The sequence below is a fragment of the Carcharhinus amblyrhynchos genome, chromosome 3 (genome assembly GCF_965287045.1).
Source record: "Carcharhinus amblyrhynchos chromosome 3, sCarAmb.v2.hapA, whole genome shotgun sequence".
In the NCBI taxonomy this organism is placed as follows: domain Eukaryota; kingdom Metazoa; phylum Chordata; class Chondrichthyes; order Carcharhiniformes; family Carcharhinidae; genus Carcharhinus; species Carcharhinus amblyrhynchos.
In genome coordinates, this window is record NC_137326.1 from 11,833,017 (window position 1) to 11,858,548 (window position 25,532).

The window sequence follows — 25,532 nt, forward strand, 5'->3', positions numbered from 1 at the left end:
TCGCAATGCTGCGGTCGATGAGTAGAATGGAAAACTTCAGGGCTCGAGTTTTGATTCTTCACGAGCTGTAAAAGGGCCACAGAGCCTCAGGGATTTGGACCTGATGCTATCAGCGCAAACTTCAGCTGCAGCCAAGTACATCAGAAGATCAGGAACAACATGAGAGCAGAAATGTTCTTGTACTTGTTACAATCCCTATGGGGCAGGGGGGAGAGGAGTGATTAAAAACTAAAGCAACCAAACCACCCCCATAAGAAGATAAAAAAATCAGCAAGATTTCCCTATTGGAAACTTTTACTTTAACACAGCGCCAGGGATCCAGGTTCAATTCCCAGCTTGGGTCACTCACTGTACGGAGTCTGCACCTTCTCCCCATGTCTGCGTGGGTTTCCTCCCTCAGTCCAAAAGACGTGCCAGTTGGCCATGATAAATTCTCCCTCAGCGTAGCCAAACAGGCACCAGAGTGTGGCGACTAGGGCATTTTCACAGTAACTTCATTGTAGTGTTAATGTAATCCTACTTGTGACATTAATAAATAAACTTTTAAAAAAAAAACAAATCAGAATGGAGTAAGTTAAACATGCAAAGGGAAATGATAAAATCAATTTAAATAGTCAATATAACAAAGAAATGTTTTACACAACCACGCACATCATTCCCTAGACCAATGTGTCAGCCTATAGGCTACACAATTCCTCAGTACGCTGCTCTTTATTCACACAGGAGTCCAATCTGACAACAGATTTCACCTCAGAGTTCCAATCATCATAATGGAGACACACTTCTACAATCCCTCCTCTCCCTCGGGTCACGACAGTCCTAATTCTGTAACCTTCCGCAGATCTTTTTCAACCGACCTACCAGGCAGCTTGGAGGTGGCCTTTCCCACATTACAACCGAGACCGCACCTCACAATGACTTTACCGGCCATAACCAGCTCAGCTGCGTGGACAGCTGGTTCACGACGCAAAGAGCGCAGGTTCAATTCCCGTGCCGGCTGAGATTATTCATGAAGCCCCCGCCCTCTCAACCTTGCCCCTCGCATGACCCTCGGGTTAAATCACCACCGGTTGGCTCTCTCTCGAAGCGTTTTGCGGCCAATGGGACCATTTCGTTGGCCGCAAAACACTTTGGGGCAATCCTGAGATTCGGAGAGCCGGGATATAAACATCTCTCATGGTGGCCTTCCAATTGATCTCATCCCATTTGGAATCAAGTCAACGGGAAATACAAATAGTCAAACCAGGTTATCAGCTGGGATTTGAGGCTGAATTGTCAAAGCTCCGGGATTCCCACGTACAGGTGCTGGATAAGACCCGCCCTTCAGATTCCAAGCTGCTGACTTTCCTGTTTGTTACCTCAATGATGAGACACAGTCTAGTCCACGATGATTTATTGCAGTCCTGTCTGCACAAGAGCTCTTTGTTACCTTAGCGACCGAATTGGCAACACCTTACACCAACAATAGTGAAAGCATGACAAACACACCTGCGTCACTGATCTATCCCAATTCCAAACATGGCTACTTCCCCTAGGAATGGGATGGGAAGGTAAGGCAGAGGACATTGGGGTTAGCACCGCTGCCTGACAGCGCTAGACACCCGGGTTCAATTGCCAGCTTGGAATACAAGAGCGGGGATGTACTCGTTGGAGTTTAGAAGGGTGAAGAGGGATCTTTTTGAAACTTACAGGACACTGTGAGGCCTGGATAGGGTGGACACGGGGAGGATGTTTCCACTGGTAGGAGAAACTAGAACCAGAGGGCACAACCTCAGGCTAAAAGGGGTGATCCTTTAAAACAGAGATGAGGAGGAATTTCTTCAGCCAGAGAGTGGTGAATCTGTGGAACTCTTTGCCGCAGAAGGCTGTGGAGGCCAGGTCATTGAGTGTCTTTAAGACAGAGATAGATAGGTTCTTGATTAATAAGGGGATCAGGGGTTATGGGGAAAAGGCAGAAGAATGAGGATGAGAAAAATATCAGCCATGATTGAATGGCGGAGCAGACTCGATGGGCCGAGTGGCCTAATTCTGCTCCTATATCTAATGGTCTTACATTCATATGGGTCACTGTCTGTGTGAAGTTTGCATGCTCTCCCCGTGTCAGTTTGGGTTTCTTCCGGGTACTCTGGTTTCCTCCCACAGTCCAAAGATGTGTGGGTTAGGTGGATTGGCCATGCTGGATAGCCCCTTAGCATAGAGGATGAACAGGGTAAATATGTGGGATTACAGGGATAGGCCTGGATGGGATAGTAGTAGGCACAGACTTGATGGGCTGAAAGGCCTCCTTCTGCACTGTAGGATTCTATAACATTTCTGAAATCTGGGACAGGATTTTCCCTGCGGGTTACTCACCTCCAAAGTCAGGCTGATTAAATGAGTCAGAAACTCGCACTGTGGGAAGTTATAGAATCACAGAATCCCTATAGTGCAGAATGAGGCCATTCGGCCCATCGAGCCTGCATCCTACCCAAGTCCTATCCCCATAACCCCATGCATTTACCCTAGCTAGGCCCCCTGAAGGCAATTTAGCATGGCCAATCCACCTATCCACACATCTTTGGAAAGTGGGAGGAAACTGGAGCACCTGGTGGAAACCCACGCAGACACAGGGAGAACGTGCAGATTACACACAGATAGTGAGCCAAGGCGGGAATCAAACCTGGGTCCCTGGTGCTGTGTGGCAGCAGTGCTAACCACTGTGCCACCGTGCCACCCTTTGGAAACCCTACTGTACAGAAGGAGGCCATGCGATCCATCACTCATAATTTCCCCCAGAGTGACAAATAAGTGACCAGAAGGCAGGCTTACCATCCAATTTAGGGGACAGGGTGGTGCCAGCATGCCAGGGCTGGGCACACAGCCCAGCGGTGCTATTTTTAATGCCCTTCTACCATCATTACCAGCCCTAACAGAGTCTAAAACGGTGGCACAGCGGTTAGCACTGCTGCTTCACAGCGCCAGGGTCAAGGGTTCAATTCCCAGCTTGGGTCACTGTGTGTGTGGAGTTTGGACATTCTCCTTGTGTCTGCGTGGGTTTCCTCCGGGTGCCCCGCTTTCCTCCTACAGTCTGAAAGACGTGCTGGTTAGGTGCATTGACCCGAACAGGCATCGGAGTGTGGTGACTGGGGGAATTTCACAGTGACTTCATTGCAACGTTAATGTAAACTTTACTTGTAACCAATAAATAAACTTTAAAAACCAGGCCTCTTGGATTGAAATAGAGCAGAGGAGAAAGTAAAAGTCAGTCTGTAAACACAGGTTGGTGCCCAGACAGGGAGCTGGTTCACAAGAACATTAGTTCACCTGTATCTGTGCGTCGCTATACAACACTGATGAATAGATAGATGTCTGGACTGACTCATGTAATTGTTTCTAATCAACCATGCCTTGCTCACACTCTCATCTGAGTTGTGGGGTTGGGCTGGACTCGCCACCTCAGCGTAATAATCAGGGTTGGTACCGCACTGCCGTACTGGGACGGTGCTGCACCATCAGAGATGTCGAAAGCCCATTCGCCACCCCCAGCCCCCCTGGACACCACACCCATTTCCCATGATCTCCCCCCTCCCACACCCCCCAACCCACACCCCCGCCCCCGGCAACATCTAATCTAAACGAACCTCCAACAGATATACGCAAACCCAAGGCTCCATTTTTACTTTGAGAGTGGGAAACAGGAACTGTGGCTTCTGGCAGGATTGGTCGCGGGAAGTCGGGTGGCGGGGGGGGTGGACAGAACTTTTGACGGACCAGCCAAAAGTCCATTGACTTTGCGCAGGAATTTACTGTCCCCCCCCCCTCCAACCCTGGAGGACAGAACCAGAAAATCCCGGCCTACATAACCAGGTCTTAAACGTACCCCCAGAGGGGAAACTCTCATTCTTTGAGAATTTGACCAAGGTGGCCATTATTTGGTATGGAGACGGGATTTTTGTCCAATTAAAGGTGAAGGGTAGGTTCTTGAAGCTGGAGGTCCAATCAGAGATCTTCCAGCCGGAGGGGGTAAGTATCTGAGGGGGTATTTCAAAATGGAGGTTCTCTCTCAGCATTTATTTTAAAAATGCAATTAAATAATGGAAAAAGCAGCCAGTTGACCACTAAGGGGCAGGAGGTGGTGGTCCTACAGGGTGGTCTTTGACTGCAATCCCTCTCAGACAGGGAGTGATGGCCTATAAGCCTGTTTGAGGAACTGGCACCCCACCACCTCCAGGCCTATTGTTGGGTGCCCAGCTCCAGGCATTGGGAAACTGGAGGCCAATTGGAAAATCCTCCTTTGCTTACCATTAACGAGGCTCTGAAGGAGCCTTCCTGGGCCTCGAACCAGCCACACTGACAGTCCTGGGGACTAGGGGTCCGGCAACTGGCATCAACAGTCAATGCCGCTAATTTCTGATCCCATCCAACTCTGTTTCTGCCCTCAGAGGGGACGAAAGATCCCGTGTCTTACAAAGATGTGCGGGTTAGGTGAATTGGCAATGCTAAATTGCCCCTTAGTGTCAGGGGGACCAGCTAAGGCAAAGGCATGGGGTTACGGGAATAGGGCCTGGGTGGGATTGTAGCCGGTGGCCTCCTTCTGCACTGTAGGGATTCTATGATTCCTTCGCAGGATGAACTACAAACAAACACAGCCAGATCTTCGCAACTACTGACAACATAATTCACTTCTGGAGGGCAGCTTTGTGGGAAAAGGAATGGATTAGTACATGTGGCCTCAGTGGTCTTGTTGAGTGGGAGGCTTGTAAAACACAAACATTGTCTTACACTTGGAGTGAGCTTTACTCGAATGAACCTCGTGCCCTAGATCGCATATTTGTTTGAAAGCCTTAAAAGGAAATTGTGTGCATAGCCCAGACATTTCAGCAACGTCTCGAGTGCAGATTGGTGAAATGCTCCAAAATATTTTCAGTGCTCAAGATTAGCAGGCAAAAAATGTCCTTTGACAACATAGGGTGTTCCATTTCAGACACAGTCATTCACTAAACAAAGCCAAGCTGTTTTTATCATAGGCCCTACACTGAAAAGTCTCGCGCTATCGCATGCTTCCAATAGTGAGAGGACCAGAACTATGGCCTAACCAACGCTCAGTACAACTCCAACATTACCGCATTGCTCTTATTCTCTATGTCATGACTGATAAAAGCGAATATCCCATATGATTTCTTAACTATCCTAGTCACCTGCTTTGCCAACTTCAGAGATCTGTGAATAAGTACCCCAAGATACTTGGGTCCAAAGATGTGCGGGTTAGGTTGATTGGCCATGCTTAAATTGCCCCTTAGTGTCCTGAGATATGTAGGTTAGAGGGATTAAGGGTTAAAACATGTAGGGATGTATGTGTAGGGTGGGATTGTGGTCAGTGCAGACTCAATGGGCCGAGTGGCCTCTCTTTGTACTGTAGGGTTTCTATGATTTTTAAGATCTGTTCCTCTGAGTTTCCCAGCATCCTGACATTCATTAAATACTCCCTCGTCTTGTTTCCTCTCCCAAAGTGCATCGCCTTGCACTTATCAGGGTTAAATACTACCTGCCCCTGTCCCATCCAGCCGACCAACCCACTGAGGTGATGACAACAACTGGAGTTCATATAGCCCCAGTAACACGGTGAAACGTCCCAAGGTGAGAGCCAGAGAGCTCAAGGTTCGACGTCTGCGCTTCTCGATCCATTCTGGGTATGAGTCGTACAGGTCAGGACATCCAGCGGGACTTGTACAGCTCACATACCAGGGGGTGGTAGTCAGGGGATTGGAGCGGACGTATTGGCCCAGACTGCCCTCATTTGTTTAAGTCTGTTCACCGCTGAGATAAGGGAGAATGAGTCAGCGGTTTAATAGTCACGGGCAGGCTGCACATTTGCCAATCTTTCCAAATCCAAACTAGAACAGCAAAACGTTTTTAAAAACTGCTCAACATTACAAGAGAAAATCTTGGGGGAAAATGTGACAAAGGTTTTGCAATGAAGACGACAACCCTTGTGGATAGCAACTTGATTAAGGTTTCCACAGTGGCTGAAGTGGGTTTTCTCTTGAAAGTTTCTCTTGAAATGCCAGAGATCATACAAACATACGAACAAGGAATAGGGAGTAGGCCATTTGGCCCCTCGGGCCTGCTCCACCATTCCATAAGATTATGGCAGGTCGGTTCATGGCCTCTTTCCCATCTTTACTTCCGATATCCTTTGACTCCCTTATTCATAAAGAATCCATCTGTCTCCGCTTAAAAGATATTACATGGCCTCCATCACTCTCTGGGGAAGAGTTCCACAGACAGGGGCCTCAATTCAAATTCTATCCATACCAGTGCCAAGTAAATGGATTGGTTATGTCTTGTAGGCTTTCAAATACATTAGAAGTTGTTTTGTGCAATCAGTTAAGCATAAGGAGATTCATATCTTTTCATTGAGTCCCTACAGTGCAGAAGGAGGCCACTTGGCCACAATCCCACCCAGGCCCTATTCCCGTAACCCCACATATTTACCCCGCTAATTCCCCCTGGCAATTTAGCACGGCCTATCAACATAACCTGCACATCTTTGGACTGAGGGACGAAACCAGAGCACCCAGAGGAAACCCAAGCAGACACGGGGAGAACGTGCAGACTCCACACAGACAGTGACCCGAGGCCAGAATCAAACCCAGGACCCTCACACTGTGAAGCAGCAGTGCTAACCACTGTGCCACCGTGCCGTCCCATTAATGGATCCCAAGCCAGATGAAACCAAAGCAAATTCTTTTCTTGATAGCGGGGTTATAGTGCAGGACATAGCTCTACGTATGTCTGCCTCTATATCACTTGACTAGTAATCCACAGAGCTGAGTTAAAACTCTGGCTGCCAACGTTCGAATCCCACCATGGCAGATGGTGAAATTTGAATTCAAAAAAAAAATCTGGAATTAATAGTTGCTTCATAAAATCCAATTGGGTTCACTCATGTCTTTTAGGGAAGGAAATCTGCCTACATGTGATGACCACAGATCTACAGCAATACAGTTTACTCTGAAATGGCCTAGCAAGCCACTCAGTTCAAGGGCAATTAGGGATGGGCAATTAAAGTGACACCCACATCCATGAATGAATAAGAAGTTATTTAAACCACTCCAAACTGATAAGAGATGTAACAGCGCACATATTCTATGAGCACAGACTCAGAGGTAGTAGGTTGTGTGGAATTCCTTGAGATTAGGCACGTACTCTGAACCCACAAAGAAATTACACTGGGCCAACCAGCCCACTGGGGAATTGATCCCACTGTCAATTAGCCAGATGATAACATTATTTACAGAGAGCAACAGAACTATGGGCGGCACAGTGGTTAGCACTGCTGCCTCACAACGCCAGCAACCCAGGGTTCAATTCCCACTTCAGGTCACTGTCTAGTGTAGGGCGTGTACATCCGCCCCACGTCTGCGTGGGTTTTCTCCGGGTGCTCCAGTTCCCTCCCACACGCCAAAGATTTGCAGGTTAGGTTGATTGGCCATGTTAAATGGCCCCTTAGTGTCAGGGATAATAGCAAGGTGAATAAGTGGGATAGGGCCTGGGTGGGGTTGTTGTCGATGGGCTGAATGGCCTCTTTCTGTGAGTAGGGATCCTATGATTCTAGTTCAATGAAGTGGTTGGCAGCAAGTTAAATAGACAGGGTGATTTCATGACAATAATGTCCCTCATTCTGAGCAACCCAAATTCCTTCCGTCAGATATTTTACTTTAAAGACACAGTAGCCTATAAATTGAGTTGTGACCATTTTTGGGTGCAGTTTATCACCAATCCCCTTGCCCGGAAGTTGAGGCTCAAGGCTCTCTGGATATTATCAGTACCTAAGGTCATGAGAACTACATCTGTTTCCGAATGCAGACCTTCCTCGAAAGCATATTGCCGCAATCGCTGATATTGCAGTAACTCAAGCACTTTCCTTGAGGCTTAACAAGCTCCAGTCTTCCTTTCTGGAGAGCGATTGGGATAGAAAGAAGAAGAATAGTGGGAAGGAATTCAGTACTCACGTTTTGAGGGCAGTACTCCATTTTCTGGTAAAACTCCAGGCCCCTTTTCAGAGGTTCCTCCGACCTCTCGCAACAGCCTTTCATGTCCCTCTCTATCACCTCGTCAATCATTTTGACTGGGAACGTGCACAGGGCGGACTTGTAGCCCGCCTCTTTGCTTTGAGGATAACTTTCCGCAAACACCCCAAATAACACGTCGTCATCTTCCGAAACAAAAAGCTCCTTGGCAAGGTAGGCGCCCGGCTTCGCCAGATAGGCAGCCTGCAAGACGTTGAAGAGGGTCTCCCGGCCACCGGCCATCCTCCTCCTGCGCCGGGGCTCGTACTCGCAATGCAACACGAGCTCGCGGTAATTTCCCACCACGTAGTCTCCCACCTTCAAACGGGCGATCCTTGTCTCGTAGTTTTTTGAAGTGGTGCTTTCCCTTTGGACAGTTAGGAAATAGACATAATTTTCAGTGCTGAAAGAGTAAATGTAATCTATGGGGTAGGAGTCCAGAAACTCATTCAACACCGTTAAAGAGGTTTCCCCATCAGGAGGGAATTCAAACCCCTTCTGTGAGCCCATCAATTTTTTCATTGATATTGACTTTGGACTGTAGGCTTTGGCCACTGAACTGTTGACCGTAGCAGCAACGAAAAGATAGGTGGCAAATAATTCTGTGATGACATGTACTTGGGTCCCCAGGGGACTCGCCACGCAGTCAGGACAATGGTCAGGCCTGTTGTTTTCTTTAACGAACAGACATTTTGTCTGATTCAGGTCACCTTCTTCAACAGAGTGCGCGTAGCATATGCCATGTCGAGAGCTCCCGCAGTTAAACAAGAGCGGCTCAAAGCTATCAAACACGAGGACCTCATTGTCATTATCTTCCGTGCCAGCGACCGGCTCCCAGCCGGTTGTGCAAAGTTTGCAGACTGCGCAGTCCGGGCTGCCAACTGGTCCCGTCTGCAGGGAGGCTGTCTTTTCCAGAGAGGTGTTTAACGCGTATAAGTGGTTGCGCACGGCTACGTACACGCTTTGAGCGTTATCCTCGTACAAGGCTACATTCTGGATGGGCTGCCCTGCGTTGAAACTTGGCAGGGCGTAGTGGAAATCAAAGTTGAAGCTCTGTGCCTCCCACGAGCACTCCTGGGTGCCGCCGAACGGGATATGTGTCGACAAGCAGACGGTGAACCAAAGGAAGAATTCTGCCCCGAGTGGCATTCCGTTGCCAGGTGTTGCTTCTAACCAAGGCCGAGTCAGGCGGGCGAAGGAGATGAGCGCTTTGCCAAATTGTCCCAGGATCGAGGACAAATCCTTAGCTTGCGAAGCAGGGTCCCACTTCAATTTTGGTGTCACAACAAAGAACCGAAGAAAACCTGGTCGGAATACATTGTTTCATGCGCTAAATAAAAAATCAGATGCAGTCCCGACTCAAAATTCGTATCTGCTTCACGGTTGTAGTCTTCCTGCAGGAACCTGGTGCGTCCGAAGGCTAAAGTCCTGCTAAACCAGAGAGAAAACAGACATAGTTAGCTAACTGTAAATCAAGGACCATTGCAGAGTGTTCTCCTCTTGTCACATGTAGTAACATCTAAATTACTAAAACATTATTAAAAACTAAGCACAATTAACTTTACAGGACACAGCGGTTAGCGCTGCTGCCGCACAGCGTCAGGAACCTGAGTTCAATTCCAGCCTTGGGCTACTTCCTGTGTGGAGTTGGCACGTTCTCCCCGTGTCTGTGTGGGTTTCCTCCTGTACTCCAAAGATGTGCAGGATAAAGTGGATTAGCCATGCTAAATTGCCTCTCAGTGTCCCAGGATAAGTGGGTTAGAGTTTTCAGCCATGCTAAATTGCGCCTTCAGAGTCTCAAGATATGTTGGTTAGGGGTATTAGCCATGCTAGATTGCCCCTTATTGACCAAAGATATGTAGGTTAGAGGAATTAGCCACGGTAAATATGTAAAGTTACCGGGATAGAGCCTGCGTAGGATGGTTGTCAGTGATGGGCCAAATGGCCTCTTTCTGCACTATAGGAATTCTACGATTCCATGATTTCATCTGAAGAACTTTCAATGCCTTATAGTCTAAAGCACATTCAATTTATTCATCCATTCTGCAAACCCTTAAAATCGATTGCTTCGGGGAAATTAAAGAGGTTTTGGGCTGGATCTTTGCTCAGGGAAATCCCCTCACTCGGCAGGTCCGCCTGGGTGCAAAACTAAACACAAGTTCTGTTCCAGAGAGGCGTGTCCGCTAACCTCGATGGCAAATTATAGTGAGTCTCAGAGGCAGGCAAGTGCTGTGGCAAGATGGTTATAAGGCCCACCATGGTTCACTGGTAGCTTATTCCATTAGAAGTCAATGGGCCCTCTAGCCTTCACCCCTCACACCCCTGATAGACCCAATGCAACCCCCAAGTCAACCATGTCCCCATCCACACCTCATACCTCAATGCCAACTCACACTCGCACCAAACCAACATCCATTAGGTAGATCTCAGGAGCCATGTGGAGATGAAAAGCAACTTCTAACAATTTTATAGAACTCTTACTCCTACACATTCGGTCATGAAAAAACTCCCATTCATGAATGCCATTCAAGGCTTTTAAATATCAAGAAGTTAATCTATTATGCAGATACATTCCTGTTCAGGTTCCACATCAAAGTCCTTTAATAGCCTCTTTAAACTGACAATCAAGCAGTGAACTCTGAACCCCTTGCTGAGGCAAGCATAGCTTTAGAAACCAAACATTCATCATGATACAGCCCTTGGGGAAATGTCAACAAAGAATTTTTCAAGTTCTCTTGCATCCTGAGGGTGCAATTTCCTTAAAACTTTCAATCACCCAGCATTTGAGTTCCTTTGCTTGCATTTCATTCTGGAGTTTAAAAAGAACTTTGCAGTCCTTTCTAATCCTCAGCAATTAGATTATTGCTAGATGATCTGCATTTTAATGAAGTTGGTTGGCTGATTCATATTGACCAGGACAGTGGAACACTTCCCCTGCTCTTCTTCAATACAGTGCCCTGGGATCAACGTCCTAATATTGTGTCCTTCACGGTCATCCCTGGATATTATCTGGTTTACTGTTCTCAATCTGCTATTGAAAATAACACATATTATCATGTTGAATTCATCACCTCAAGTTGCTCCCATGGTCAATAGAAGAAACAACTTGGCTCAAACCCTGACCCAGGCCCAACCCAATTTTGGAAGGACAAGGTGCGTCAGCTCATTGCACTGACAGACGTTTTCTCGCAATGCAAGACCGCGTACAAAATGAGGACTTGGCATTCTTCATAACATTTTATTGTGGCCAGATGGCCAACGGCAGTGGCAACAATGACAATGAGAAAAGCTACAAATCAAGCATGCTGGGAATTTTGGTCAAGTGGTGTTAAATACTGACACAGGTCAGAGAAGGTTGCAGCAAGTCGTGACCCGTCCTGGGAGATGTGACCTGACGCCTCCTGTGTTGACCAAATAAGGATGGCTGTTTTGGGGGAGCGCCAGACATCCCGGCACCATGGCCTTATTCCATATATGGTGAGACCACGGGACTTGCATGCAACTTGGTGTACACATTTGGGCATTGTTTATGAGCAATTCCAATGGCTATAAATCGAACGTTGTGATCAGTTTCCAGTGGTTTCATTGGCTGAGTGCCAGGGAGCTTTCTGTAAGAATGTGTAAAGTTCAAGATAAAACAGGAGCTTTTCTCCCCTCAGTAGAAAGCCGAAAATCACAGTCACAACATGCCCTGAAGACCATCTTCAGAGAAGAACAAAAGAACCCTGAGGAAGATCTATACCCAAGGGCAGGCCTGACCAGTTCGCTCAAGCGTGTAGTATCTGTTCTCAGTCAAAAAGTTTAAAGTTAAAATTAGCGTTGAAGTTAAGTTTTAAGTTCAAGTGTGTTCATTAGTGTCACAAGTAGGCTTACATTAACACTGCAATGAAATTACTGTGAAGATCTCCTAGTTGACACACTCCGGCGCCTGTTTGGGTACACTGAGGGAGAATTTAGCGCGGCTAATGCACCTAACCACACGTCTTTCGGACTGTGGGAGGAAATTGGAGCACCCCACGCAGAAATGGGGAGAACATCGCACAAACAAGCCAGGAATCGAACACAGGAACCCGACACTGTGAGGCAACAATGTTAACCACTGTGCCACCCCAGAGCTAGCGCTGAAGTTAAATGAGTTAAGTTGAGTAAGTTAAAGTGCTGCACCTAATGTAGATTTATGTTGAGTGTTGGTATCTGAAGGGTTAAATAAAGAGAAAGCTATTGTTCAGGTGAAATCCAAGACAAATCTCTGTCTTTTGTTGGTCACACAAGAGAAAATATCTGGGGAAAAGGTATTCCAGTCAGATAACATTCCAAAAGACAATTTTTATTTTGAAGAGAGGCAGCCTTATCCCCGACCAAAATATTCTGCATGTACCATTCTTGCAATTTGATTGGTGAGTCATGAATGACATTTTCCAACTTTTCCATTAAAAGAACACTTTATCCCCACAAGCCGCTCTCCCACCTCCTTGTGGGAATGTAAAATGCTTCTAGACTCACAGTGAAACTGGTCAACAAATACTAATCGTGCTTTAGTCTTAATGCGCCATAAAACATTTCCCATTTAGCGTCTAAAAATTCAATAACCTCGGTATAATATCAGATGGCCTTCATTAATTTGCGAGCTGTACTCCCATCTCATTGCAATCTGAGATCACTCATTTTGATTTATGTCTGTAATGGACCCAGCCACTCTGACTATTGTTGTGCAATAAACCAGAAGCAATCCTACATCCTCCTCACATTTCCGGTAATAGTTGGTGTTATCAGTCACTTGCTCCCTTCTGGAGTTTGGCAACGAGAACCTGGCAGAAAAGTGAAACAGGGGACAGAATTTGCTCAGAAAGCAGCTCCAGACCATCAGGGATTGCCAGTTTGGAGTAAGTTCTCGGTGGCGATACTTAAACACACACAAACACGCGTGCACTCATACACACTCGCATACGCACATGCAGGCTCATGCACGCACACACTATGCTCGCACGTGCACACACACACACTCGTGCATGTGCACTCATGCATAATTCTGCGCGCACTCACAATATGCATGCTTGTGGTTGCACGCACATGCACGCTCATCCATGCACACATATGCATGCGTGTGCATACACACGCTCACCCGTATACACACACATTCACACACGCGTGCTCACTGACACAATTACATGCATTCATACTCATGCACGCACACTATCTTTTCTCTCTTTTCCACTTTGCAACGAAGTAAGTGCAACAAACAAAGGGTTATTGAGCAATATTCATTCATTTGATGTGGGTGTACAAACATTCACTTGACTTCCGACCACTAATTACCCTTTGCTGAATAGATTCCACTTCACAGTAAGAGTCAAACACATTGCTATGGATCTGGAGTCAAATACGAGCGAGACTGGGGTAAGGTTGGCAAACTTCTTCCCTAAAAGGACGGTACTGAGCCTGTTAATGTTGACAAGGATTTGGCACTTACCTAGTCACACCATCTCTAAAACCGCCTTGGTGAATTCGGGCCTTATTTCTGAATTAAATTTTAAATTCCCCAGTTGCCAAAAGCTCATCGATGGCTGTAAAACATCTTGGGAGTGTCTTGCGCTTGTGAAAGATGCGATATAATCTTAATCTTGGAAACCCTACTGTGCAGGGGCAGGCCACTCAGCCCATTGAGTCTGCTCCATGTCCAGTCCCACCTAGGCCCTATCTCTGTTACCCCACTAATCACCCTAACCTACACATCCCGGGACCTACACATCCCAGAGCGGCACAATGGTTAGCACTGCTGCCTCACAGCACCAGGGGTCCAGGTTCAATTCCCGACTTGGGTCACTGTCTGTGTCGAGCTTACACGTTGTTCCCATGTCAGCGTGGGTTTCCTCCGGGTGCTCCGGTTTCCTCCCACAGTCCAAAGATGTGCTGGTTAGATGGATTGGCCATGCTAAATTGCCCCTTAGTGTCAGGGGGACTAACTAGGGTAAATGCATAGAGTTATAGATCATAGAATCTTACAGTGCAGAAGGAGGCCATTCGGCCCATCGAGCCTGCACCGAACACAGGCCCTACCCCCCCCTACATATTTTACCCACTAATCCCTCTAACCTTCACATCCCTGGACACTAAGGGGCAATTTCTTAGCACGGCCAATCAACCTAACCCGCACATCTTTGGATTGTGGGAGGAAACCCACACAGACACAAGGGGAATGTGCAAACTCCACAGACAGTGACCTGAGCTGGGAATTGAACCCAGGTCCCTGGCCCTGTGAGGTGGCAGTGCCATCCATTGTGCCACCATGCCGCCCAAAAAGTGTTTCCTGTGACAACATGGGTCAGATGAAGAATGATCATTGTTAATATCTGGACTATCACAGGCCTGCATTGCAGAGTAATTCATTAAAAGCTAAGACTTTTCAACGTGAATCCCCTTTCCAAGCCTTCCTCTTCCTTTCAGAATTGTACACGACTGATTAATTGGAAGTGATACAATAATAAGCACGCCCTGTTTTGCTGCATTTCTTGACTCTTGCCCAGACAAGAAGCACCTCACTTTGTTGCATGAATCACAACCTCATTCTATAACAAACCTGCAGTTGAACATTTGTGGAAATATTAAATCCCCACTCCATGTAACATCATTAGGCGAAGTCTCATCCCAAGGAAATGCCTCCAGGGAAATCTGTCTGAAATCAAACGCAACCGGAGATTTGGGAGAATTGTTTCAAGGGCTTAAGTTGGGTGGATTCATTGAAGAGCCTCTTCCCCTTGGGGGGGGAAAGAGATGTTTGAAGGAGATTTGATGGAGCTTTTTAAGATCATGAGGGATTTGGATGCAGTGGATGGGGAAAAGATTGTTTCCACTAATGGTATGGCATGGTTGTACAGTGGTTAGCACTGCTGTAAGCATAGCACCAGGAAACCAAGTTCAATTTCAGCCTTGGATTTGATTTATTGCCGCATGTATTAGCATGCAGTGAAAAATATTGTTTCTTGAACGCTATACAAAGCACGCTATTCATAGCGAAGGAAAGGAGAGAGTGCAGAATGTACTGTTACAGTCAAAGCTAGGGTGTAGAGAAAGATCAACTTAGTGCAAGATGGGTCCATTCAGAAATCTGATAGCAAAAGGGAAGAAGCTGTTCTTGAGTCAGTTGGTACATGACCTCAAAATTTTGTATCCTTTTCTGAATGGAAGAAGGTGGAAGAGAGTAGTCTGGGGTATGTGGGATCCTTAATTATGCTGGCTGCTTTGCCAAGACAGCGGAAAGTGTAGACAGAGTCAATGGATGGGAGGCTGGTTTGCGTGATGGACTGGGCTATGTTCATGCCCTTTTGTGGTTTCTTGCGGACTTGGTCAGAGTAGGAGCCTCACCAAGCTGTGATATAACCAGAAAAAATGTTTGGGTGAATATCTATGTGGAGTTTGCACGTTCTCCCCATGTCTGTGTGGGTTTCCTCCCACAATCCAAAGATGTGCAGGTTAGGTGGATTGGCCATGCTAAATTGTCCTTTCGAGTCCAAAAATGGATAGGTATGGGGATTAATGGGTAAAATTAAAGTTAATTTATTAGTCACAAGCAATGAAGCTACTATAAAATTCCTGTAGTCGCCACACTCTGGCGCCTGTTCGGGTCAATGCACCCAACCAGCACATCTTTCAGAATGTGGGAGGAAACCGGAGCACCCAGAGGAAATCCACGCAGACATGGAGAGAATGTGCAAACTCCATACAGACAGTGACCCAAGCCGGGAATCGAACCCGGTTTCCTGGTGCTGTGAAGTAGCAGTGCTGACCACTGTGCTGCCGTGCGGGGTTACAGGGATAGGGCCTGGGTGGGATTGTGGTCGGTGCAGACTCAATGCACCAAAAGGCACTGTAGGGATTCAATGCAAGATGAAGAAGCAGAGGGCACCAATTTGGGGGTGATTGATAGAAGAACTGGAGGTGATTTGAAGAAAAGCTTTGTGGAGATACTAACTGCTCTCTGCACAAAGTGCTGTCTGGAGTGTGGTGGAGGCAGACTCAATCATGGATTACAAGAGGGAACTGGATAATTGACAGAAGAGAAAAAAAATTATAGGTTCTTTTCATTTTTTCATTGATGTGAGCGTCACTGGCTAGGCCAGCATTTTAATTGCCTGTCCCTAATTATCCTTCAGAAAGTGGTGGTGAGCTGCCTTCATGGTACACTGCAGGCTATATGGTGTAGGCGCTGTTAGGAAGGAAGGAAGTTCCAGAATTTTGACCCAGTGACACTGAGGGAACGACAATAAGTTTCCAAGACTGGATGGTGTCCAGCCTGGAGGCGGTGGTGTTCCCATGCATTTGCTGCCCTTCTCCCTTGAGGTGGTGGAGTTCGCAGGTTTGGAAGGTGCTGTCGAAGGAGCCTTGGTGAGGTTGCTGCAGTGCACCTTGGAGGCAGCGCACAGGGCTGCCTCTGTGCGTTGCTGACGGAGGGAGTGAATGCTGAAGGTGGTGGATGGGGTGCCAATCAAGGGGACTGCTTTGACCCAGATGGCACGAAACATCTTCAGTGCCATTAGAGCTGCCCTTACCCAGGCAAGTGGAGAGCACATAGAATGTAGAACATTACAACGCAGTACAGGCCCTTCGGCCCTCGATGTTGCGCTGACCAGTGGAACCAATCTAATGACCCTCTAACCTAAACTATTCCAATATTATCCATATGCCTATCCAATGACCATTTGAACACCCTTGAAGTTGGCGAGTCCACAACTGCTGCAGGCAGGGCATTCCACGCCCTTACTACTCTCTGAGTAAAGAGCCTACCTCTGACATCCGCCCTATAATTATCACCCCTCAATTTAAAGTATGTCCCCATCGTATTCCATCACACTCCTGTCTTGTGCCTCGTTTATTTATTAGTGTGACAAGTAGGCTTGCATTAACACTGCAATGAAGTTACCGTGAAAAAATGTGTAGATGGCGGACAGGCTTTGGGGAGTCAGTCGGTGAGTTATTCACTGCAGGTTTCCTGCTCTCTGACCTGTTCTCGTAGCCACAGTGTTTCTATAGAACTATAGAAAAGTTATGGCATAGAAAGGGGCCATTCAGCCCATCATTCTGCACCAGCAAAAAAAAGAGGAAAAGGAATCCAAGCAATTCAGTTTAATCCCACTTTCCAGCACCTGGTCAATTGCCTTACAGGTTGTAGTAATCCAGGTATTTTTAGATGAATTAAGCATTTCCACTCCAAACACCAATTCAGGCAGTGAATTCCACTACCCTCTGGGTGAAAATGATTTCCTCATGTCCCCTCTAATACTCCTACCAATCACCTTACATCTACGTCTCTTGTTAATTGACCCCTCAGCTCTGGGGAAACACATCTTTCCTGTCTGCTCCATCTCAGCCCCTCAATTTTGTACACATCAATTCGGTCACCCCTTAGCTGCCTCTGTTGTCAGAGAGACAAGCCCAGCCTACCCATTCTCTCCTCGTAGCTGCAATAATTAAGCCCTGGCAATAGTCTTAAAAAACTTTCCCTGCACTCTGTCCAGAGCAATCCTGTAACGTGGTCAAATGGCCTATTCCTGCTTCTCGTTTCTCTGTAATGTGGTGACCGGAACTGTGCACAATATTCAGGTTCCGGGCCTCACCAGCGTTTTACACAATTCAAGCCTTTCATCCCGGCTTTTATATTCAATATCCCAGCCGTATGCTGACTTTAACCACCTCATCCTGCTGTCTGGGCACCTTCAGGGATGTGTGGACATGTTGCAAGGTCTCACACTTCCTCTACGCCTCTAAATAACCTCCCGTTTATTGTGTATTCCCTCCCTTTGCTTGCTGTCTCCAAATACATTTCCTCACACTTCTCCTGATTGAATTCTATGTGCCACTCAGGTCCCCAGAGCATATGTTACTTCCTCCCCAGCTTCCTCCAGCAGCCTGGGTTACAATCCATCAGCTGTAATGATGTACTCACCTTCAAGGATGTCAGTTCCTCCTGCACTTCCTTTTCTCATAATGCTTACTGTGTCTAATATTTCATATTCCTCCTCCTTAATTAGAATGTCTGCATCCCTCCGCTTAGTGAAGGCAAAGATAAAGAACTTACTGAGAACCCTGTCCACATCTTCTGCATCTATGTACGTCTCTGATAGGCCCTATCATTTCCTTAGTTATTTTCTTGCTCTTAATGTATGAGTGAAACACCACAGGGTTTTCTTTGATTTTATCTGCCAATATTTTTTCGTATCCTCTCTTTGAATCACAGAATCCCGACAGTGCAGAAGGAGGCCATTCGGCCCATCGAGTCTGCACTAACCACAATCCCACCCAGGCCCCATGCCTATAACCCCGTTCATTTACCCCTCAGCTAGTCCCCTTGACACTGAGGAACAGTTTAGCATGGCCTAGCAACTTAACCCACACATCTTTTGGACTATGGGAGGAAACTGGAGCACCCAGAGGAAACCCACACAGACACAGAGAGAATGTGCAAACTCCACACAGACATTGACCCAAGCCGGGAATCAAACCCAGGTCCCTGACATTGTGAGGCAGCAGTGCTAACCACTGTGCCATACTTTTCTAATTTCTATTTTTACTTCACCCCTGTACTTTCTATACTTCTCTAGGCTTTCTGCAGTATTAAGCTATTTATGACCATCATAAGCTTTCTTTTTTTGCTTTATCTTAAGCAGGGGATTCTGGATTTAGCAATACAACCCTTTTTCTTTTTGGGGGGCACGTTGACACTGTGCCCGTAGAATTTTGAATGCCGACCACTGACTTTGATACTGTTTTCCTTTCTCGTAGCTGTATCCAGTCAACTTTCTGCAGTTTCACCTATCATTTTTGCAAACCTCGGGTGGGATTTTCCTGGCACACTCGCCCCGAAATTGGAAAATCCCGCCTGAGGTCATCGGACATTTGGATGGTCCACGTCCCGCCCATTAGGATTCCTGTGAGATGGGAACATTCAGCCCTTCGTCTGCCCTCAGTTTAGAACCTCTACTGCTCTTCTTTCTTTCTCTTTTTCCATAGTGATGCTAATTCTTCCTGTATTTTGATCACTATCTCCAAAATGCTCCCCCACTGCTGCTTCATCCACATGCCCAGCTTCCTTTACTAAGACTAAATGTAGAATTGCGCCCCCCCCCCCCTTGTAGGGCTTGTTACGTGCTGGCTAAGAACGTTCTTTTGAATGTCGTTCAAGAACTTTGTGCCCTTCACACTGTTTATACGTCAGTTGATATCAGGGTTGTTGAAGACTCCAAGTATTACTGTCCGACTTTATTTCCACTCGGGAATTTGCTTACATGTTGGCTCTTCTAACTCCCTTCCATTAGTTAGAGATTTATCTCAAAAACCAGGGGCAGGAGTAGATATGAGGCAGTTTTGGGCCCCATATCTAAGGAAGGATGTGCTGGCTTTGGAAAAGGTCTGGAGGAGGTTCACAAGAATGATTCCTGATTTCACTCAGTCTTCGATTCTTCCATCGAGACAGGAGAATGGGGTCAGTCACGCAAGAATCAGCAGGTGGAGACTCGCACAGTAATAAAATTGCAGACATTAAACACAAGCGTGGTTCTCTGGGAGGGGAATTTTAAACCCCCTTAAATCACCTGCAAAATCCAGCTCCTGATAGTCCACTTGACGGCTCGGGAGTTGCAAATGGAATTCATTTTGGAGCATCCACGATGCTGAGGAGGTCTGCATGTTCTCCCCATGTCTACATGGGTTTCCCCCAGATGCTGCGGTTTCCTCCCACAGTCCAAAGATGTGCAGTTTAGGTTGATTGGCCATGCTAAATTGCCCCCAAGTGTCAGGGGGATTAGCAGGGTAAATATGTGGGGTTATAAGGATAGAGCTCGGGTGGGATTGTTGCTGGTGTCGGCTTAATGGGCCGAATGGCTTCTGTCTGCATTGTAGGGATTCAATGACTCTGAAAAGAGCTTCATTGAGCAACCTGGGACAATCTCTGGTTCAGTTTGTCTCTGTCACCAATGGAGTGGTTACAACTGACCCTGATCCACCTGGTTTACAGCATATCCTATTCCCGATCACTCTCCACTCACGCTTCTGGATTGGAGGATATTAGGCAAGGCCAATTATTGCTTTCAAAACCTCAAACCCCCGCAGCACCCTCCCCCAGTCTGCCGCCAGAGGGTGCTTTGCTATTGGAAGTACTTGCAATTGCGCTCAGGATTAAGGGGTCTGTCTTTAAGAAAGACACTGGAAGATTTATTCTAGTGGGACAGAGAGAAGAGGGGACCCATTAAAGGTTGTAGGAGCTTGAAACGTTCCACACAGGACCATCACTGAAAACCTCCAACCCTCATCCATGGCTGGGATTCTCCAGTCCTGCTGCCGTGGATAGAGTTTTGACTGAGCGTCAAATTCTCCATTCTCGCTGGCAGCAGGGGACGGGCTGGACTAGCTGGGAGAATCACGCTCTATATCTCTGCTGAGTGTGTGGCGCAATGTGTATATGTGGCGCGGCATTAGTTGCCTACTAATGTTTCGTCAATGATGATTTTAGTTTGTTTATTACAGTAAAAGTCTTAAAACGTACACTCTCACTGTGCGATGCTTTGCATTTCAGGTTGGGACTTGCACCTCCACCTGGGAGGAAGTCCCACACCCTAGAGGCTTGTGGAACTGCATAATAACAAGGAATTAGATCTTGCAGGAGAGGAAGGAAACTCTTGGCAGAAGAAGGCAGAAAATATAGGCACCTTCTCAGCTGGCAAATATATACACGCACGCAGACATACACATACACACACACACACTCTCACACATTCACTCACGCACACTGACACGGAGAAAAAATATTTAGTTCTCCCTGCAAATGCCAGTTTGTGAAATGTACTGCATTGCACAATTGTGTAATTGAGATCGGTTTACCATCCCTGGATTTTGACTGAAATAGAACTAAAACTCCCAGATAGGTTAAAGACACAAACCGCACACCTCATAATCAACCACTACCGCAATAAAAAGACTTTAAATATCGCACTAACTGACAGAAACAGTGTAGACTTGAAAACAGTTCAATTATAAAAATGGCCCACTCACACAGTTCTTTCTCTAAAGCATTGCCACATGCTGCCCCAGCTGTTGAAACTGACGCAATGTATTTCCTTCATTCTTTGCTAAACAGGATGGATTGTTAGTTTGATTTGTGGTTGTTAGTTCTGAACATAAAATAATCATCCCACCACACAGAGACTTCAATTCTCATGCGACGGCAGTGTCTCCCTGGGCTTTCACGTTAGAGTTTATTTATTAGTGTCACAAATAGGATTATACTAACACTGCAATGAAGTTACTGTGAAAATCTCCTGGTCGCCACACTCCAGCACTTGTTCGGATACACTGAGGGAGAATTTAGCACGGCCAATGCGCCTAACCAACGCATTTTTCGGACTGTGGGAGGAAACCAGAGCATCCGGAGGAAACCCACACAGACGCGGAGAGAATGTGCAAACTCCACACAGTCACCCAAGGCCGGAATTGAACCCAGGTCCCTGAGGCAGCAGTGCTAACCATTGCGCCACCCCTTTAACTTTCACCAGGAGAGACGCAGAGGCGTTAAAAAAAAAGAGTCACTGCTCTTAATGGGATCACTTACATTTCAAACTAACCAATGCAATCAGCCAGCGTTATATAAGCAGAATGCCCACACATCATTCACTTGTCAAACAGGAAACAAGCTATTTGACAAAGGTTGCAATAATAGGTTTTATTCTGCCAGAGGGAGAGAGAGGAAGAGCTGGGGATAACCGCCCTTGAATGGTAAAAAAATCAGTCAAAATGGGGAAAATAAGAGCACAAGACATGTATACCTTAAAATGAAACACCAGTAAAACTGAGAAATAAGAATATTGGTCTGAACTGGTCGTGTACAGCTTACAATCATAGAATTATAGAATCCCTACAGTGCAGAAAGAGACCATTCAGCCCATTGAGGCTGCACCGAATACAATCCCACCCAGGCCCTATTCCCAGAGCCCCACATATTTACTCTGCTAATCCCCCTGACACTATGGGGTAATTTAACATGGCCAATCAATCTATCCTACACACCTTCGCCTTAAAACGGATGCCACTTATACGGACTTCCGGAAGGTTTTTGATAAAGTCTCGCACAAGAGAGTGGTAGCTAAGATAGAAGCCCATGCAGTTTGAAGGTAGAGTGATGATAATGGATAGGAAACTGGTTGAGCAACAGGAAGCAGAGAGTTGCAGTAATGGGTAAGCACTCAGATTACAAGGATGTGACTCGTGACGTCTGGCAGGGATTTATCTTGGGGCCTGAATTTTCTTACAATATTCATTAACAGTTTAGATAATGGCACGGGTGCAGAGGAGGTTCACAAGAATGATTCCTGACATGAAGAGCTTGTCGTAAGAGGAAGGTTGAAGACTCTGGGTCTGTACTCGTTGGAACGTAGAATTATAGAACTCTACAGTGCAGAGAGAGGCCCTTCGGCCCATCATGTCTGCAATCCCACCCGGGCCCCACCCCCCATATCCCCACATATTATACCCACTAATCTCTCTAACCTACGCATCCCTGGACACTAAGGGGCAATTTCTTAGCACGGCCAATCAACCTAACCCACACATCTTTGGACTGTGGGAGGAAATCGGAATACCCGGAGGAAACCCACGCAGAGTTTAGAAGGATGAAGGGGGGGATCTTATTGAATCTTACAGGATGCTGTGAGGCCTGGATAGAGTGGAGGTGGAGAGGATGTTTCCGCTGGTAGGAAAAACTAGAACCAGAGGGCACAACCTCAGGCTAAAGGGACGATCCTTTAAAACAGAGATGAGGAGGAATTTCTTCAGCCAGAGAGTGGTCAATCTGTGGAATCTTTGCAGCAGAAGGCTGTGGAGGCCAGGTCATTGAATGTCTTTAAGACAGAGCTAGATAGGTTCTTGATTAATAAGGGGATCAAAGAAAAAGGCAGGAGAACAGGGATGAGAAAAATATGATTGAATGGTGGAGCAAACTCGATGGGCTGAGTGGCCTAATTCTGCTCCAAAGTCTTATAAAAAAATGAAATATCCAAATTTGCGGACATCACAGAATTGGGCAGCATTGTAGACGGTGTTGAGGGCAGCATAAAACTACATGTTGATAGATTGGGTGAATGGGCCAAGCTGTGGCAAATTGATTTTAATATAAACAAGTGTGAGTTAACTATTTCTGATCAAAAAAGGACAGATCTGGGTTTTTTTTCAGAAGGCACAAAGTTAAATTGAGGGGGTTCAGGGCCTAGCTCCTTAAAATGCCACGAACAGGTATGGAAAATAGTCAAGAGGGCCAACGCATATGGCCTTCGTATCAAAAAGGCTGGAGACCAAAAGAATGCAGATGTTATGCTGCAGTTGTACAAAACCCCAGCCAGACCCCACTTAGTGTACACCTCAGGAAAGATGTCTTGACCTGAAGGAAGTTCAACGCAGACACACAAGAATGATAGAAAATGCTGGAAAATCTCAGCAGGCCTGACAGCAGCAGCGGAAAGCGAGTAGAGCCAACGTTTCAAGTCTGGATGACCCTTCCTCAGAGCCCTGATGAAGGCCCATCTCCACTCAAAATGTTGGCTGGACTCTCTCTCCACAGATGGTGTCAGCCCTGCTGAGATTTTCCACCCTTCCTATTTCAGATTCCAGTAACCGCAGTATTATGCGTTTCTTTTACAAGAATGATATCTTGGATTTCAGGGGTTAAGTTACGAGGAGCGATTAGACAAATTAGACAATCATTCTCTCAGACACAGAAGGTCGAGAGGTGATCTGATACAAGTCTACAAAATATTTACAGGGTAGATTTGTTTTATTAGTTCATGAGATGTGGGTGTTGGAACTGCATTTACTGCCCATCCCTAATTTTTAAAAAATGTAAAAAAGTTTTTTTTATTAATGGGCTTTCATTAATGCTGCAAAGAAGTTACTGTGAAAATCCCCTAGTCGCCACACTCTGGTGCCTGTTCGGGTACACTGAGGGAGAATTTAGCATTGCCAATGCACCTAACCAGCACGTCTTTTGGGCAGCGAGGTAACCGCAGCATCCAGAGGAAACCCACGCAGACACGGGGAGAACATGCAGACTCCGCATGGACAGTGACCCAAGCTGGGAATCGAACCCAGGTCCCTGGCACTGTAAGGCAGCAGTTCTAGGTGCTGTGCCACCATGCTACCCATTGTCCTTGAGGGGGCAGTTAAGAGTCAACCGTGTTGCTGTGGGTCTGGAGTCACATGTAGGCCAGACCAGGTAAGGACAGAAGATTTCTTTCCCTCAAGGATATTAGCAAACCAGATGGGTTTTTACGACAATTGACAATGGTTTCATGGTCATCGTTAGACTCTTAACTCCAGATTGTTATTGAATTCAAATTCCACCATCTGCACTGGGCAGGATTCGAACCCCAGGTCTCCAGAGCATCACTGTAGGTTTCTGGATTACTAGTTGAGTAACAATGTCACTATACCACCAGCTCCCCTAAACAGATAGGGATAAACTGTTTCCACTAGTTGAAGGTTCTAGAGGCAGGGGTCATTATCTAAACGTTAGGACCAAACCATTCAGGAGGGATGTTAGAAAACGCTTCAAAACACAGAAAGTGGTGGAGATTTGGAAGCCTCTTCCTCAAATAGTGGTGGACGCTGGTTCAAATGTTAGGTTTAGGTGTGAGACAGATACATTTTTTATTGCACGGGGCTATCAGCGGATATGGGCCTACTGTAGGTATATGGAGTTGGGCCACAAATCAGCCATGATTTTACTGAATGGGCTCGGGAGGGGGCTGAATGGCCCACTCCTGTCCCTATGCTCCTAAAATGGACTATCAGTAGTAATTGGGAAGTAGGAATATTGGTCTGAGCTGTTTGTTCTCTCTGGGTGTTCTATTTCTTTAAAGCCACAGTCACTTAAGTGTTTTGATGTCCAACCATGAAACTCCATTCAAGAACGGCAGATTGCTGCCAAGAGTCCTTTTATAAATGGAATCCCTACAGTGCAGAAGGAGGTTATTTGGCCCACTGAGTTCTCTGATAGGGAATCTTACCCAGACTCTCTGTGCTGCTTACGGTATCTGATCCCAAACCAAAGTTTAAACAAATACACCCTCCATCATGTTACAACATGTGCTAAAATAATCAACAATCTTTCTTCCCCCAACACCCTCCTCATTTTTCTCCACCCAGTATCAGATCTATTCATGTTTGTACCTCTCAGAGAGGAGGAAAAAGAAAATAAAACTGGCCATGCTAAATTCTCATAAGAACATAACATAAGAACATAAGAAATAGGAGCAGGAGTAGGCCATCTAGCCCTTCGAGCCTGCCCCGCCATTCAATAAGATCATGGCTGATCTGTCGTGGCTCAGTTCCACATTCCCACCCTCTCCCCATAACCCTTAATCCCCTCTCTTATCAAAAACCCATCAACTCGCGTCTTAAAAATATTTAGCGAGGCAGCCTCCACCACCTCAACAGGCAGAGAAT

The 25,532-nt window shown here is 46.4% G+C and overlaps 1 protein-coding gene across 1 annotated transcript in view; it reads right to left on the minus strand.

Moving 5' to 3' along the window:
- Window positions 1-25,532, minus strand: part of mst1rb (macrophage stimulating 1 receptor b) — a 142,120-nt gene that overhangs the window by 114,540 nt on the left and 2,048 nt on the right. Inside the window, exon 2 of the mRNA XM_080181391.1 lies at window positions 7,995-9,482. Coding sequence (XP_080037517.1) covers window positions 7,995-9,200 — 1,206 coding nt within the window. The 5' untranslated portion in view covers window positions 9,201-9,482. The remainder of the gene's footprint in view (window positions 1-7,994; window positions 9,483-25,532) is intronic.